Below are 17,976 nucleotides of genomic sequence, written 5' to 3'. Positions count from 1 at the left end.
AAATTAGAATGTTACGGGCCTTGCAAAATGCTGTCAAAACCAATTTTTTTTTCTCCAACTAGTGGGGTTCGTGTCTCATAAAAATGTGACATGAGCCCCAGGAATGCAATTTCCCACATCACTGAAGACATGCCAGAACGAGAAGCAAGTATGAGCTTTTGGAATTTTATAAAGGTGCACACATGGGGAATGAGAAGGGGTTGTCCAAATAGTGGACAACTCGTTTAAGGACAAACTTCAGAATTCTTTAGCTACACTGAAATAATTTAAAAACTATACGTTTGGAATCTACGTTCCTGTACTAGCCTGGAGAATCATACTGCAGGGATAGTTTGACCATAGAGTTAGCATGGTGAATAATTGCAGCCCATACTCAGCCGGTGAGGACATTGCGGCCCATACTCGGCTGGTGAGGACATTGCGGCCCAGACTCGGCTGGTGAGGGCATTGCGGCCCATACTCGGCTGGTGAGGGCATTGCGGCCCATACTTGGCTGGTGAGGGCATTGCGGCCCAGACTCGGCTGGTGAGGACATTGCAGCCTATACTCGGCTGGTGAGGGCATTGCGGCCCATATTCAGCTGGTGAGGGCATTGCGGCCCATACTCGGCTGGTGAGGGCATTGCGGCCCATACTCGGCTGGTGAGGGCATTGCGGCCCATACTTGGCTGGTGAGGGCATTGCGGCCCAGACTCGGCTGGTGAGGACATTGCAGCCTATACTCGGCTGGTGAGGGCATTGCGGCCCATATTCAGCTGGTGAGGGCATTGCGGCCCATACTCGGCTGCTGAGGGCATTGCGGCCTATACTTGGCTGGTGAGGGCATTGCGGCCCAGACTCGGCTGGTGAGGACATTGCGGCCTATACTCGGCTGGTGAGGGCATTGCGGCCCATACTCAGCTGGTGAGGGCATTGCGGCCCATACTCGGCTGGTGAGGGCATTGCGGCCTAGACTCAGCTGGTGAGGACATTGCGGCCTATACTCGACTGGTGAGGGCATTGTGGCCCATACTCGGCTGGTGAGGGCATTGCGGCCCATACTCGGCTGGTGAGGGCATTGCGGCCCATACTCGGCTGGTGAGGGCATTTTGGCCCATACTTGGCTGGTGAGGGCATTTCGGCCCATACTCGGCTGGTGAGGGCATTGCGGCCTATACTCGGCTGGTGAGGGCATTGCGGCCCATACTCGGCTGGTGAGAATACTGCGGCCCATACTTGTTTTACCATTTAATGTGCATACAGTACAACTGCAGATCTATAGAAGCCCCTCACAAGTATATCAGCACTGACTTATATGAGGCTGCTTTCACACTTCTGTCTTTTTCCCTCGGTCACAATCCGTTGCTTTGAGAAAAAACTAAATCCAGCAAAATATTTAGCAGGAGTCAGTTTTTTGCCATAGACTTGGCCGTGCGTTGCATCCGTTTTGCGGCGGAGCAGCCGTGGAGTGACTGACCGTCGGGCGGAAGCAACGCAGAATGTAACTTCTTTTTGTGCGGTGAAAAAACTGACAGCGATGGATGCGCTGGCGTCTGTGTTATAATAGAAGCCTATGGGCGATTGAATCCGTTGGGATCCATTAAATAACAGATTCCGGTGACGGGTCTGTCTTTTAGCAACCGAGCATGCTCAGATGTGTAAATTCCTTTCTTATTAAATCTCTCTCCCTCACTCTCTCTCCCACTGGATCCGTTGCATTAGTTTTACAACAAAATACAACGCATCTGTCCCATCAATCACAAAACGGATTGCGACTGATGCAAAAAAACAGAAGTGTGAAAGAGGCCACTGCCAGGCTGAACGGCTGTACAAAGTATAACTAGTGTAGTGTCAGACACAGCTTTAAAAAAAGGTAAATCAGGTATAACGAACACAGTACACAACTTTACTAGCTCCCTCCCTAATACAATAACTGCGCATGCTCAGCTCTGCCATACAGCTGCCTTCATTCCTTCAGCAGAAGCAGTCACATGACTGAATTCATCAACTAAGGAGCGGTCCTGTGCCCATGCGCTCTACGCTGCCCATGTCTAGCCCTGGCACGCAGACAGGTAAGGGCGGAGTGGCAGGGAGCTCCGCTGCATTCACACGTGTCGCGCGGTGCCTGAGCCGTCACTGTGCTCGCTCCCGCGGCACATTGCTGAGTACAGCAGCGGCATGCACCGAGACAGTGTCTGTAATATCTACAGTGTACATGTAAGACATATCCGAGCCCCCTATGTGCACTCCGTGTCAGAGCAATGTCGCTCACAGTGGTGACATAGGGATGCCGCCTGTCCTGACAATGGCACCTTTTTTTTCCACTGAATTTGGATTTTTTTTCCTTCTGGAAGGTCTTGAAGTTTGTAATTACTGGGATTCCAGATAAAAGGGCTGTGTCCAGTGCTCGCCTCTGACAACCTGTGCTCATTGCCCTATTCCCCCTCATAGAAGCACAGCCTGTGCGCCCCCTGGAGACCGCTTAGTGATGTGTGCGCCCCCTGGAGACCGCTTAGTGATGTGTGCGCCCCCTGGAGACCGCTTAGTGATGTGTGCGCCCCCTGGAGACCGCTTAGTGATGTGTGCGCCCCCTGGAGACCGCTTAGTGATATGTGCGCCCCCTGGAGACCGCTTAGTGATGTGTGCGCCCCCTGGTGACCGCTAGTGGTGTGTGCGCCCCCTGGTGACCGCTAGCGATGTGTGCGCCCCCTGGTGACCGCTAGCGATGTGTGCGCCCCCTGGTCACCGCTAGTGGTGTGTGCGCCCCCTGGTGACTGCTAGTGATGTGTGCACCCCCTGGTGACTGCTAGCGATGTGTGCGCCCCCTGGTGACCGCTAGCGATGTGTGCGCCCCCTGGTGACCGCTAGCGATGTGTGCGCCCCCTGGTCACCGCTAGTGGTGTGTGCGCCCCCTGGTGACCGCTAGCGGTGTGTGCGCCCCCTGGTGACCGCTAGCGGTGTGTGCTCCCGATGGCGACCGCTAGCGATGTGTGCGCTCGATGGCGACCGCTAGCGATGTGTGCGCCGGGTGGTATGTCACATGGTTTTGCAGCCAGTCTGTGGCCTTTTCCCTCTACTATGGATGAAATCGACACCAGGACGCAGTGGAGTCTGCTGCTCTTTGCCTTCTGAATGTCAGCTGGATGGGTGGTCAGCCATTCATAGGAATTATCATCCTAATCCTTATCTGTTTAGTGCCATAATCTAAACTATTTTCTAATATACTTTAATTAAATATTCCCTCCTTCCCTATCTACACTATCTGGGTTTCTATTTTTTTAACTCCTTTTTTTTTTTAAAAAAAAAAAGTGAGCTTGTCAGGTGCAATATGTAGCCAGAACCACGAACAGTTCTGGGTACATATTGCTAATCCCTGCCCGTCCTTGTATACACTAGTATAGATAAAGGGATATTTAGAAAAAGTATTTCTAAAGATCTTTTATCATATGCTAATGAGTGCGGGGACTAGTCCCAAGGGTGTTACTTCCGCTGACTATTCCGCCCTCTTAGCATTGTAGTTTACCCCCAGGAGTGTACTAACATGCTGTTCAATGCAGCGTCATCAGCGGTGCCGCACTAACCTGTGTCCACGGTGAACGCTGATCTGAATGTCGGGCACATCCGGTCATGCGCAGTAGACCTCTCTGAAGCCGGGATGCATACACCCTTCACAGCGAGCACAGGTACACGCGGCACTGCTGGTGATGCTGAATTGAATAACATGTTAGTACATCCCTGTGGGCATACTACCATGCTAAGAGGGCGGACTGGTCGGAGGAAGTAACACCCTTATGACTAGTCCCCTCGCTCATTAGCATACAATAGAAGATATTTAGAAATACTTTTTCTAAAGATCCCTTTATCTATGCTGCTATAGGCTGGGACGGTTAGGCAAGGATTAGCAAAATACACCCACAAGTGATCGTGATTCTGTGTGCATATTACACCTGACAGGTTCCCTGTGCACCTGTAACGCCCCCGTGGAAGCAGCCGAGCTGCTCGGATCTGAGTTAGCTGTGGCTCGAGGGTCTCCGGACCCAGGGGTCGTGTGGCCACTCGAATTAAAAAGAGGGGGTATTAACAGGGGAGTTATAGTTTGTGACGTCACCCGTGGTAAGTGGGAGTACCACCACTGCCGTTGGGAGTACCCGGGGATGATGGAGCGGGGGCAGCAAGGTGTTGGAGCCCTCCACGGGTAGGGGGTGCCCCGGGACTCGGTGTGGGGAGTGCCGTGGGGATGAAGGGGTCACTCTCGTATTCACTCAGTTCATAGGCAGACACTGACAACCGGGTAAACCAAGTCTCTGGATACTGCTGCCTCTGAGGGGAGCTCGTCTGGGTCCCGTCCCCAAGTGGTGCTGCCTGGTGATCCGTGGCCTGCCTCCTGGCACTTAGTTTTGACTTCAACTTGATGGCCCGGTAGCTTGGAACTAGCCGGGCCCCGCTCCCTACTATAACTAAGTATGGGAGCTTGCTCTCAGGGCTCACGCTTAGGATTTTCTGGACCGTTTTGGTTGGAAAGTCCTATCCCCCTTGTTGCGCTAATGCCCCGATTCTGGAGTGGGTGGAGAGCGGATTGTGAAGTTTTGTGAATGTCAGTTATGCTTTTGCTGCTGTGAGGCTCCCTCTTGTGGCCAGGAATGGTTTGGACAGAGACAGGTGTGCTGGAGCAATGGGCGTTTCCATTGCTAACTCTCTGCTTATTTAAACCTTGGTCTGCTAGCAGTCTGAGCCGGTTGTCATTAGTTCTTTAGTTTACCAGCCTTCTCATCTTGCTCCAGACCACATCTACCCCATATGAGTGCTTTGTTCTTTCTTATGTTGTTTTGTTCTTTTTGTTCTTGTCTGGGTTTGTCATTTACTGTGGTTATTGTCAGTTCATTTGCATGCAGGGATCTTCCCTTTCTGTTGCTTAGCTGGGAAGCCCCCTGCAGCTATCTTTGGAGTATTGCTCCTATAAGTCCATGTGTTTGTTGCTTCTTGAATTTGTAATTGTTCCTGCTTTCTGTTCATTGGTTTGATAAGAGCGCCTGATATTGGACGGAGGTCAGATCGTGCGTCTGAGGACTTTTTTTACTATCAGGTATTTGGATTTTTGTAGGGTTTTTCTCTGGCCACCATCAGCCCCTTTCCTATCCTTTCCTATTTAGTCAATGGGGCCTCACCTTTGCTAATCCTATCATCCATCTGTGTATTGTGTTTTCCTATATCACCGTAGTCTTTGAATGTGGGGGGCTTGCTATACCTTTGCGGTCTATTTCTGAGGCATAGAGTTACTCATCCTTCCTTCCTTTAGGATAGCTAGTTCTCCGGCTGGGTTCACGGTGCATAGGATGTTAGTTCACCCCTCAGCTACTTCTAGTGTTGATGGTTAGTAAGGGGATGGCGGCCAGATTAGTTGCCAATGCTCTTGTCACCTTTTTTGCCAATGATCTATTGTGATCTTCCATGGTTCCGGATCATAACAGTGAAGGCTCCGTTCTCCTCAGGTGAATTGTCGGGTTGCCTGAAGCTACTCCCTGACCTAGGGTGCATGTACCCCATCGTGCCTTCGGTCCCGGACTGGTGATAGGGCTAGGCTGCCGGCTCTTCTCCTCGACAGGTCCGAGCATCTTGTGACAATCCTCTGTGACTGGGGGTCTGACTCCTCTAGGCCCAGACCACCGTCTGCAACCTAGACAGTTCCTTCAGGAGTCACCGCTCCCGATTTCCTCTGAGCTCCTCTCAGCTCGAGGGCTACTTCCAACTCCTTCTCCAATCACCAATTGACTCCATACACTCCTCACCCCCCTCCCTGACCCCCCAGGTGGTCGACTCTATTCCACTCAAGCGTCCACTGGTGTGTCAGGTGGGTGTGGTGCAGGGTTTCTCTAGGGTTTGATTTGCTGTTGGAGGCAACACCACTTAAGTAGGGACCCGAAAACCAAGAGGGAGGCGGAATACTGCACGGAAGGGCAGCTTGTGCAGTACTGCCTAACAGTCCCTTCATATACTAGCATGCATAAACAGATCTTTGGAAAAAGTATTTGTAAAGACCGTTTATGAGATGCTAATTAGGCCTGTGATTACATGCTTCACAACAGCCAGCGTCTTTGGCACGTGCACGCTGCTTTGTACCCATCAGCATTTAGCTTTTCTGATGCAGTGTATGCGTCTCGGTTTCAGAAATGCTCACTGCCCATGATCTGAAGTCGTCCGCACTTCCAGTCAGGCTTACTACACCTCTCTGATGTCAGGATAGACACATGGCATCAGAAAAGCTCAATGCTGACGGATACAAAGCTGGGTGCACGTGCCGATGACCCTGTCGCCCCCGCTCACTCTAGACTCACCCTTGGAGACCGTGTTGAGTCCTTAAACTAAATCCTGCCAATAATAATGCTATCCACAACTTAACAAGTCTGATCAAAAAGGTTAAATAACCAAGCTCACACAACAGTGTTAACAATAAGTGTATCCACTCAGGGGTAATTCTCACATAGCGAGATCGCTAGTGAGATCGCTGCTGAGTCACAGGTTTTGTGACGTTCCAGTGACCTCATCAGCGATCTCGCTGTGTGTGACACTAAGCAGCGACCTGGCCCCTGCTGTGAAATCGCTGATCATTACACATTGTTCTGGTTCATTTTTTACTCGTTGGTCTCCCGTTGTGCAGCACACATCGGTGTGTTTGACGGCGGGAGACCAACGAGCACCGACTCTGTGTAAGCAGCGTACACACCAGGGTAAGTATCGGGTAACTAAGCAAAGCGCTTTGCTTGGTTACCCGATATTTACCTTGGTTACCAGCGTGCACCGCTTAGCGCTGGCTCCCTGCACACGTAACCAGGGTACACATCGGGTTACTAAGCAAAGCACTTTGGTTAGTTACCCGATATTTACCCTGGCTACGTGTGCAGGGAGCCAGCGCTAAGCATTGTACGCTGGTAACCAAGGTAAATATCGGGTAACCAAGCAAAGCGCTTTGCTTGGTTACTCGATATTTACCCTGGTTACCAGCGTACATGCTTACAGGCTGCCATCGCTGACTCCTTGCACACCTAACCAGGGTAAATATCGGGTAACTAAGCAAAGCGCTTTGCTTAGTAACCCGATGTGTACCTTGGTTACCAAGCGCAAAGTGGCTGGTCACTGGTGAGTTCTGGCTGATTGACAGCTCACCAGCGACCATGTAGCAACGCACCAGCGATCCTGACCAGGTCATATTGTGGTCGGAATCGCTGGTACATCGTTTAGTGAGACAGTACTCTAACACATACCGTGCTAAATCCAAATGGACCCTGTGTGGATTATGCCGGACCTGGAGGGGTATTTGGGAATTTTAATAAAGTGGTGAAAGAGGATTTTTTTTTTTTTTGTATTTTATTCCAAATAAAGGATTTTTTCGGTGTTTGTGTTTAGTTACTTTCACTTACAGGTTAATCATTGGTCATCTCATAGACGCCTGCCATGATTAACCTAGGAGTTAGTGGCTGCTATGAGCTGCCATTAACTATTTATTACTCCGATTGCCAACGCACCAGGGCAATTCGGGATGAGCCGGGATGCGGCAATTCCGGGCGGCTGCGGGCTGATATTTTTTGGCTGGGGGGCTCCCCATAACATGGCGCTCCCCATCCTGAGAATACTAGCCTTCAGCCGTTTGGCTTTATCTTGTTTGGCATCAAACTTTGGGGGGACCGCATGCCATTTTTTAAAATTATTTATTTATTGTACTGCACGATATAGAACAGCCCACCGGTGGCTGTGATTGGTTGCAGTGAGACAGCTGTCATTCAGCGTGGGGGCGTGTCTGACTGCAATCAATCAGGCGCCGGTGGGCGGGGGAAGTCGTGAATACAAGATGGAATAATGAGCGGCCGGCATTTTCAAAAGAGGAGAAGCCACCAGAGCAGTGTGACAGCCGTGTAGCGCAGCGCCGGTGATCGTGTATCAGTGAGTATGAGAGTGGGAGGGCGAGGGATAGACTGACAAAGAGAGAGAGAGAGACCGACAGACAGACAGAGAGAGAGACTCTGATCACGCCAGGCTGTTTTCTTCCCAACAGGATCCTGTCTATCAGCATGCCACCGTTCACATGCGTTTGCGTGCTGTATAGTCAGGATCCAGTGGCACAGAGTATTTGGATGCAGCTCAAAAATGCTATAAAAGCATTTTTGAAAAATGTTAAAATACTGCAAGTCGCTGGATCCTCACTATACCGCACGCAAACGCATGTGAACGCATGTTAATGTCGTGGGCGGGGAGGACGCCGCCGCTGCGCTCGTTCGCTAACGCTCGGGTCTGGCGCTGCTGCGGCTGCTGCTGCTCGGTGGCTCGAGCGGTGGGCCGGATCCGGGGACTCGAGCAGCGCTCCTCGCCCATGAGTGAAAGGGGGTGGTTGGTTTGGGGGATTTAGGCGGGCTTTGCACGTTGCGACATCGCAAGCCGATGCTGCGATGTCGCACGCGATAGTCCCCGCCCCCATCGCAGGTACGATATCTTGTGATAGCTGGCGTAGCGAACATTATCGCTACGCCAGCTTCACATGCACTCACCTGCCCTGCGACCGTCGCTCTGGCCGGAGACCCGCCTCCTTCCTAAGGGGGCGGGTCGTGTGGCGTCATAGCGTCGATACACGGCAGGCGGCCAATAGCAGCGGAGGGGTGGAGATGAGCAGGATGTAAACATCCTGCCCACCTCCTTCCTTCCGTAGAGCCACCGGCGGCAGGTAAGGTGAAGTTCCTCGCTCCTTCGGCGTAACACACAGCGATGTGTGCTGCCGCAGGAACGAGGAACAGCATCGTACCATCGCTGCAGCAAAATTATGGAAAAGTCGGAGCTTGCAACGATGATACGATAACGACGCTTTTGCGCTCGTTAATCGTATCATCTAGAATTTACACACAACGATGTCGAAAGTGACGCCGGATGTGCGTCACTTTCGATTTGACCCCACCGACATCGCACGTGCGATGTTGCAACGTGCAAAGCCACCCTTAGTCCGTGACGCCACCCACGGGTTGTGGTGAAGATGGGCACCACCGCTGCTGGTGACAGGGATCCCGGGAGTGATGGTGGGGAGCAGCTGGGATGTTGTTTTTCCCCTCCGTGGGTAGGGGTCAGTGGTCCCGGGGCCCGGTGGTGTGACGGGGAGGCAAGGTTGGTGAGGTGCAGGGTTGCAGGGACAGCACGGCGCGGTGACGGATGGCACGGGTGTACTCACTCAGTAAGAGATGCACAAAGTCCTTGGTAAACCAAACGGCTGGATGGACGGGTCCCGCAGCTGGCTGCAGTGTCTTTTCCCGGACAGGTGATGGCGACTGTCTTTCCCTGCACCTTTGTGTACTTGTTTGACTACGATGGATCCCCAACGGTAGTCTGCTCCCCGGTGTATGGATGCCGGAGGAGCCCAATTGCCTGCAGGCGCTGGCCCTTGGGTCTCTAGCCTTAGGCGGTAGCTATATACCCTCACGGTGTGGGCGGTTGCCTTCTATCGGGTCTTTGGATTTTAAGAAACCCCTGGGGTTCCGGTCACACTCGGATTTGACTATTGTCGGCGGCTCCAAGCCTGGTCGGGGTCCAATGGCCCTGCCTGTGTGTGCTGGCTTCACTTCGGTCCCCGGTCGGTACCGGCGGGCCAACGCCCGTCCCCGGTCCTACGGTTCCGCGTTGCTTCACCACTCCTGCAGACGGCCACCACCGTCTGCCAACCTTGTTGTTAGTGCCTGGGCCACAAACCCAGACACCCTTCACTTGACTCCTCTCACTTTCACCTCCAAACTCTAACTGTCACTTTTCCCGCCTCCAGGCCTGTGAACTCCTCGGTGGGTGGGGCCAACCACTTGGCTCCGCCCCACCTGGTGTGGACATCAGACCATGGAGGGAGGCAACAAGGGTTTTGTGTTTGGCTAATGTTACTGTCTAGTGGGGGTGGGGGTGGGGGTGTTTGTGTGTTATCTGTGACGACCTGGCTAGTCGAGGGCGCCACATTCCCCCTTGGTGAAATGCAGACCGTCCGCGGGATGCCCGTCCATCACCGGTTTTATTTATTTATTTATTTTTTCAAAACTGTAAAAACATAAATAACTTGTCAACATATCAAAACACAAGCATTTTTGTTAGGTCACTTAAACGTTGCACATATAAAAACACTTTTAATATTAACGGACGGATGTCTTCCACTCTCCCACCCAAGCAACCTAGCTTTGATGCTGCCCCTAAGAAGTGGGCAGCACCCCTTGACCCCAGTCCAGGTTCAGGCTGACCAAGCGGGAACGGGTACGGTTACTCGCACCCGGCTGTCACCTCAGGGGACCCCACGTCCTGGGGACCCCTGACCCCCAGAGGATGGCCACCGGTCCTGGTGGTGGCCGGGCCCCAGCCTGCTCTGCTGCGGGCCCTTCCTCCAATCTGCCTCTGCGGAGGCGGCAACGGTTTCCATCCCACAAAACTATTTACAAGCCCACCAGTTCATGGGTGGCCAGACAGTTCTCGGCCATGTTTATGAGTAGTTCCTCATGTGGGTGGTAAAAACACACAGAGTCCCTTCGGGGACAACTTGCCGGCAATGGCCGGGATAATCACTGTAGCTAATCAGATGATCTTTTCGGTTGATTTTTGTCATTCAATTAAACTGCTGAGGGTCTCAACGGGGGACAACTTGCTTGCAATGGAGGACCGCTGCCTATTCCACCTCTTCCTCTGAGGTGGCCTCGCCCTCCGCTGTTAATGTTGCAAACATCCGGTGGCAGGCCTGGTGGGAGAGGGCCGCCCGGTATCCGTTCCCTCCACCACGCAGGACATAGAAAGCTACTGGCGCATTGCCGTTGGGAAGACTCTCACCCGCTTCCTCGGACTCCGACACCGGTTCTGTGTCAGCCCCCGAGCTGCTGTCATCCGACTCCAGGGGACTAATGGTGGGACTTGGCAGATCGTTAACGGTTTCCAGCTCAGCCCAGACTCGTGGCTCCTCAGTGGCAAATGACCCGTCATTGGCCGGTGTATGGAGGTCTGCCATCGGTTTTTCTAAGTCACCCGCTCCAGCTTATGATTGGCTGGCTTCCTCTCGGGCCTCCGGGCCCTGGCGGGGCAACACGGACTCTGCCACCTCCATCGGGGACGGCGGTCTGAGCGGGGTTGTACGGGCGGTCAGCACAGGCGATGGGTCGGGCCCTGCTGGGGCCAGAGGTAGACTGCACCCTTCAGCCTTAGCGGCCGGTCCTTCAGGGGCACAAGGGCGTGGGTCACTCACCAGCTCCTCTAGCATGGCCTCTATTTCATGCGCCCGCACGACCGCAGCCAGCTCCTCCATCTCAGCGGTCCAGCGATTTAGCAGGTTCCGTACTTGGGCCCGGTGACGGCAGCACAACAGCATCACTTGGGTATTCAGCCAAGCCGCCGTCCCGAGGGCAGGCTCCAGAGACTCAGGCCTCTCAGGTGGTGCGGACATGTTGCAAGCTGCTTCCAGGAACCGGGTATCTTTGCAGAGTCCTGGCGTCCCCGCTCTTATAGCCTCGGCTACATCAGGCAGACACACACCCGCCCCCCCTTGGTTCTCTTCAGCACTTCCGTTTGTTGGGGGCTGGGCTTCGCTTTCGCGCCTTCCCTGCTCGGAGAAGACGCTCGAGCGGGAGATTTTCGCACCAAGATGGCGGCGCTTCAAAATTTTCGGCCGGACACTGCCGGGAGAGATCACAAGGCACACTTCTACTGGTAAGTAGATGCGTTCAATCCTGTTCGTGACGCCAAGTTGTCGCGGGCGGGGAGGACGCCGCCGCTGCGCTCGCTAACGCTCGGGTCCGGCGCTGCTGCGGCTGCTGCTCGAGCGGCGCTCCTCGCCCGTGAGTGAAAGGGGGTGGTTGGTTTGGGAGATTTAGTCTGTGACGCCACCCACGGGTTGTGGTGAAGATGGGCACCACCACTGCTAGTGACGGGGATCCCGGGAGCGATGGTAGGGAGCAGCTGAAATGTTGTTTTCCCCCTCCGTGGGTAGGAGTCGGTGGTCCCGGGGCCCGGTGATGTGACTGGGAGGCAGGGTTGGTGAGGTGCAGAGTTGCAGGGACAGCGTGGCGCGGTGCCGGATGGCACGGGTGTACTCACTCAGTAAGAGATGCATAAAGTCCTCGGTAAACCAAACGGCTGGATGGACGGGTCCTGCAGCCAGCTGCAGTGTCTCTCCCTGGACAGGTGATGGCGGCTGTCTTTCCCTGCACCTTTGTGTACTTGTTTGACTACGATGGATCCCCAACGGTAGTCTGCTCCCCGGTGTATGGATGCCGGAGGAGCCCGTTTGCCCGCAGGCACTGGCCCTTGGGTCTCTAGCCTTAGGCGGTAGCTGTATACCCTCACGGTGTGGACGGTTGCCTTCTATCGGGTCTTTGGCTGTTAGGAAACCCCTGGGGTTCCGGTCACACTCGGATTTGACTATTGTCGGCGGCTCCAAGCCTGGTTGGGGTCCAATGGCCCTGCCTGTGTGTGCTGGTTTCACTCCGCTCCCCGGTCGGTACCGGCGGGCTACCGCCCGACCCCGGTCCTACGGTTCCGCGTTGCTTTACCACTCCTGCAGACAGCCACCACCGTCTGCCAGCCTTGTCGTTAGTGCCTGGGCCACAAACCCAGACACCCTTCACTTGACTCCTCTCACTTTCACCTCCAAACTCTGTCACTTTTCCCGCCTCAAGGCCTGTGAACTCCTCGGTGGGTGAGGCCAACCGCTTGGCTCCGCCCCACCTGGTGTGGACATCAGACCCTGGAGGGAGGCAACAAGGGTTTTGTGTTTGGCTAATGTTATTGTCTAGTGGGGGTGGGGGTGTTTGTGTGTTATCTGTGACGACCTGGCTAGTCCAGGGCGCCACATTAACGTGCGTCCATTGCAAATGCATTGAAATTAAAACTCATTTGTACTGGATCAGTTTTGCAGCATAAAAACGTTCAGGACGCATATTAAAAAAACGTAGTGTGAAAGCAGCCTTACTGGTGTGCACCACAGCACCCCGCAGGAATGAATCAAAAACAAGAGCTACAGCTCAAACAAAAAAAAGAGAAAGAAATGTCAATAACTTCCCTTATAGATGTAGTAATCCAAAATAAACGGCCTCAATGCGTTTCTCCTGTGTTTCAAGTTCATCAGGAGGCCTGGCTGGGGTAAAGATGGGAGTCACCGTAGGGCCCTTTAGGTTCACCATATGTCATATATCCTTGTTTACACTACTTTCCATATAAACCGGACCTGTCCGGTCACTTTTTTATGGAGTTTTTCTTTTACACATCCACTTATTGTGTTTTTAAATATTTTTAATAAAGATTGTACATTTCAGGAATTTTTTGTTTTGCTAAATTTAAATTGGATTCTCTCCATATCCTATTTTGTTAGCCAGCTGGAGACTGGGTAGGCCACTCTAGGAACTGGAAATGCTTCTTACGGAGCCACTCCTTAGTTGCCCTGGCTGTGTGTTTCGGATCATTGTCGTGCTGGAAGACCCAGCCAGAAACCAACTTCAATGATGGAAGGAGATCTTTGTCCAAAATCCCACAATACATGACCTCATCCATCCTCGCTTCAATGCGGTGCAGTTGTCCTGTCCCCTTTGCAGAAAAGCACCCCCAAAGTATGATGTTTCCACCCCCATGCTTCACGGTTGGTACCGTGTTCTTGGGGTTGTAATCATCATACTTTTTCCTCCAAACACGGCGAGTGGAGTTGATATCAAAAAGTTGTATTTCGGCCTCATCTGACCACATGACCTTCTTTCATGCCTCCTCTGTATTATCCACATGGTCATTGGTGTGAGCAGAGGGACTTTTCATGCCCTGCAGGATTTTTATCCATGACGGCGTAGTGTGTTATTTATGGTAATATTTAAGACTTTGAGCCTATCTTTCTTCAGGTCATTGACCAGGTACTCCAATGTAGTTCTGGGCTGATTCCTGACCTTTCTCAGAATCATCCTTACCCCACGAGGTGAGATCTTATATGGAGCCCCAGACCAAATAAGACTGACAGTCATCTTGTGTTTTTTTCCATTTTCTAATAATTGCGCCAACTTTTGTTGTCTTCTCACGAAACTGCTTGCCTATTGTCCTGGAGCCCATCCCAGCCTTGTTCAGGTCTGTGAGAGCCAGAATTCTTGCTGGTTGGTAGGTGATAAAATACTAATTTCATGCATTAAAATGCAGATTAATAGTTTTAAAATCATACAATGACATTTTCAGGTTTTTTATTCTGTCTGTCACAGTTTAAGTGTACCTATGATAAAAATCACAGATTTCTACATTTTTGTAGGGGAGAAAACTTGCAAAATCAGCAATGTATCAAATACATATTTTCCCCACTGTATGTCACTACTTATATATGTTGAGTGTATAGCTTCGACAGAAGGCCTGAAAGCGGAGTCCACAGAATTGTATTCAGTTTCACGTCACGTCAGTGGTTTTATTGTTGTGGCTGATCAGTAAATATACCTGTATACATAAAGGGTTAAAACTGATCAGACCATTGATGTCTGGTCTCTGAAACCATAAGGCTATGTGCGCACGTAACGTTTGTCCCTGCAGAAATTTCTGCAGCGATTTGAACAGCACACGTACGCTTCAAATCGCTGCAGAAAGAGTCCGTAATGAAAAAAAAGCCGATTTCATGCGCTGAGTGCAGCCCCTCCCATAGACAGAGCGGGGGCTGCATGCAGAGCGCAGGAAAGATGTGTCATGTCACTCCTTAGAATGTGCGCTTCAGGCAGCAGCCGAAGCGCTGCGCTCTAATACGCCACGTGCGCACGTCTCCTGCATAATCTTCATAGATTGTGCTGGGGACGCAGGACGCATGCAGTTACGCTGCGGTGCAGATCGCAGTGTAACTGCATGCAAATACGCAACGTGCGCACATAGCCTAAGACTGTTTCCTGGAAAGGCTATCCTCACACACCAGCTTTACAATCCGCTTCATACCTCTGGGGTTGTCTCTGCAGCATGTATATGGATTTCTGCTAACTCCAATCAAGTAAATAGGAAAATCGAAAAAATTTCTGCAACAAACCTGCCACATGTGAACATACCCTGAGAGTTTGTCAGTTATATGTATTATCTAAATCAGTCTTTGCCTATCTGTTTTTACTTAAATGTCACTTTTATTTTAATGCAGAATTAGATTTCTTCATTCAGTGATAAATTCTTGCCGCACTGGATCACACATTGATGAGGACTTTCTTAATTCTACACATTCATTGACCTGAGATGCTATTGAGATCTGCAGTCGGAGGTCGACTTTGGAGCTGTCCATTTCCTTGGAGCCAGTCAGCAGGAGCTGCGCCTTGTAGGAAGAGATTGTTGGCCAGGGCTTCTGATCGGTCACATCACACAAGTGTGTTCCTTCTTTCTTTTAAATATCTTACTACTGCTTTATACATTTTGAATGACAGTTTTATTGCCCAACGTAAAATAACAGATACAGTTGAACCTTGGTTTAAGAGTAACTTGGTTTGAGAGCGTTTTGCAAGACAAGCAAAGCTTTTTACAAATTTGTAACTTAAGGCCCCGTCACATGCAGCGATATCGCTTGCGCCCCTGTCGTTTGTGCGTCACGGACAAATCGCTGCCCATGGCGCACAATATTGTTCGGAGCCGTCACATGGGCTTACCTGCCTAGCGAGGTCGATGTGGCCGGCGAACCGTCTCCTATCTAAGGGGGCGGTTCGTGCAGCGTCACAGCGGCATCACTAAGCGGCCGCCCAATAGAAGCGGAGGGGTGGAGATGAGCGGCCATAACATCCCGACCACCTCCTTCCTTCCTCACTGCCGGCGGCCGCAGGTAAGCGGTAGTTTGTCGTTCCCGCGGTGTCACACGTAGCGATGTGTGCTGCCTCGGGAACGATGAACAACCTGCGACCTCAACAATCAACGATTTTTAGAAAATGAACGACGTGTCAACGATGGACGATTTGGTGAGTATTTTCCATCGTTAACGGTCGTTCGTTGGTATCACACGCAACGACTGCTAACGATGCCGGATGTGCGTCACGGAATCCGTTACCCTGGCGATATATCGTTAGATACGTTGTTGCGTGTGATGGGGCCTTTAGTTTAAGAGCAATGCTTTGCAATAAGAGCTAATCCTCACCGTATGCACTTCCGGTTCTGTCCTTTCACTGCACTCTGACCCGCTCTGAAGGTAACTTTCTGTACCATTGCACAGTACAGTATATACTATATAGCATATCTATCAATTTGCATTTGTGGATACAGTATTGTACTTTCTTTCTGTCAGTCAGTACAGCACATTGCTTGTACTGTACCTCTCGCACACCTACAATTTTATTGTATGCTAAAGTGCAGTTTAATTTGTTTTGTTTTTTACTGTACAGTATTGTGTAATTTATATGCATACAGTACATTGTTTTGTATTACTGTAATAAGTTTGTATAAGTACAGCAAATTGTCTGTGTTTCAATTATTTCCTATGGGAAAATTTGCTTGATATAAGAGTAACTTGGTTTAAGAGCACACTCCCGGAATTATGCTCGTTATCCAAGGTTCCACTGCACTTCAGATGTCATTGCCAGATATCTCAGGGCACACATGATTTTGTTAAGTCACATAAGCACTGCAACTAGTCATTCTGCTTTATTCCTGTGAAGTCTGAAAACTGCAACCTATTGCTGATTGGCTGCAGCGCTCATGTGGTATAACAAGGTCACACAAGTCCCAGGAGATATGGTGCCAACATCACAAGAATGGCGCCGATGCGCCTGTTATTTTTATCATACACTAAGGGAATACACAAAGAAGAGGGGAGCCAGCACTGCTCATGAATGGCATGCAACAATGAAAAAATAAAAAGTGTAAAATTCACAAATTCATTCCTACTGTAACAATTCAATTAGATTTTTTGCAAATTATTGATCAATGATTTGAGCCCCCCTGCCCCGTCACGGCAAATCTCTATAGGGGGGTCCCTACACTATGTTATAAATTAATATCGTACCATAAGGTCTCATATAATGACTTGAACAGGACCATATAAGAACACCACTTACCCGGGGAATGTCAGAACTGCTCCCATGCTGCAAGGACTGACAACTGCGAATAAAGGCAGCCCAGGTGCCAGTGTGTGTGGCAGAACCACACACACCAGCACAATGTCAGAACTGGCTCTCACAGTGCCAGACCAGCAAGCATGGATGAAGGGCGGAACAGCCTCAGGCAGGTGGTGCTTAAATAATGATGCCTATGGACCAGGGTGCGGTGGCTGTGTGTGAACTGGCACCAACATGAATTTTGATGGCAACAGAAGGAATTTGCAAACCACACTGGGCGTGCATGGCAAGGTGGCGGTCAACCACTGACCATTTGCAAAAAATCTCATTGAATTGTTACAGTAGGAATGAATTTGTGAATATTACACTTTTTATTTCTTCATTGTTGCATGCCATTCATAAGCAGTGCTGGCTCCCCTCCTTTTTTCATTTACTGGTCAGGTGGTTGACCGCCACCATGCTGTGCACGCCCAGTGTGGTTTGCAAATTCCTTCTGTCGCTATCAAAATTCAGTTTGGTGCTTGTTCACACACAGCCACCGCCTCCTGCTCCAAGGCATCATTATTTAAACACCACCTGCCTGAACCTTGTTCCGCCCTCATCCATGTTTGCTGGTCTGGCACTGTGAGGGCCAGTCCTGACTAGAGTTGAGCGCGGTTCGTGGTTCGTGGTTCTCCAGTTCGCGGCTCGAGTGATTTTGGGGCATGTTCTAGATCGAACTAGAACTCGAGCTTTTTGCAAAAGCTCGATAGTTCTAGAAACGTTCGAGAACGGTTCTAGCAGCCAAAAAACAGCTAAATCTTAGCTTGGTTTCTGCTGTAATAGTGTAAGTCACTCTGTGAATCAAACTATTATGACATTTCAGTGTATAGTGTGCGTGAACAGCGCCTTCAGATCACTGCTGTTTCTATAATGGCGATCGCCATTTTTTTTTTTTTTTTTCTTGTCTTCCTTCCCTAAGCGCGCGCGTCTTGTGGGGCTGGCCAGCA

General features: G+C 51.0%; 1 protein-coding gene across 2 annotated transcripts in view; it reads left to right on the top strand.

Annotated features, from left to right (window-relative positions):
• Nucleotides 1–1,991: 1,991 nt before the first annotated feature.
• LOC142244256 (enoyl-CoA hydratase EchA19-like) overlaps nt 1,992–17,976 on the top strand; it is a 167,559-nt gene continuing 151,574 nt past the window's right edge. The window contains exons 1-2 of one of the 2 annotated variants that reach the window (XM_075316458.1): nt 1,992–2,050; nt 15,097–15,315. In XM_075316458.1, coding sequence (XP_075172573.1) covers nt 15,189–15,315 — 127 coding nt within the window. In that variant the 5' untranslated portion in view covers nt 1,992–2,050; nt 15,097–15,188. The remainder of the gene's footprint in view (nt 2,051–15,096; nt 15,316–17,976) is intronic. The other variant, XM_075316461.1, reaches the window with a different exon arrangement.

Source organism: Anomaloglossus baeobatrachus, chromosome 6, assembly GCF_048569485.1.
Source record: "Anomaloglossus baeobatrachus isolate aAnoBae1 chromosome 6, aAnoBae1.hap1, whole genome shotgun sequence".
NCBI classification, from domain to species: Eukaryota; Metazoa; Chordata; class Amphibia; order Anura; family Aromobatidae; genus Anomaloglossus; species Anomaloglossus baeobatrachus.
The sequence above is the reverse complement of the archived record's forward strand: the minus strand, read 5'-3'. Positions and strand labels throughout refer to the sequence as shown.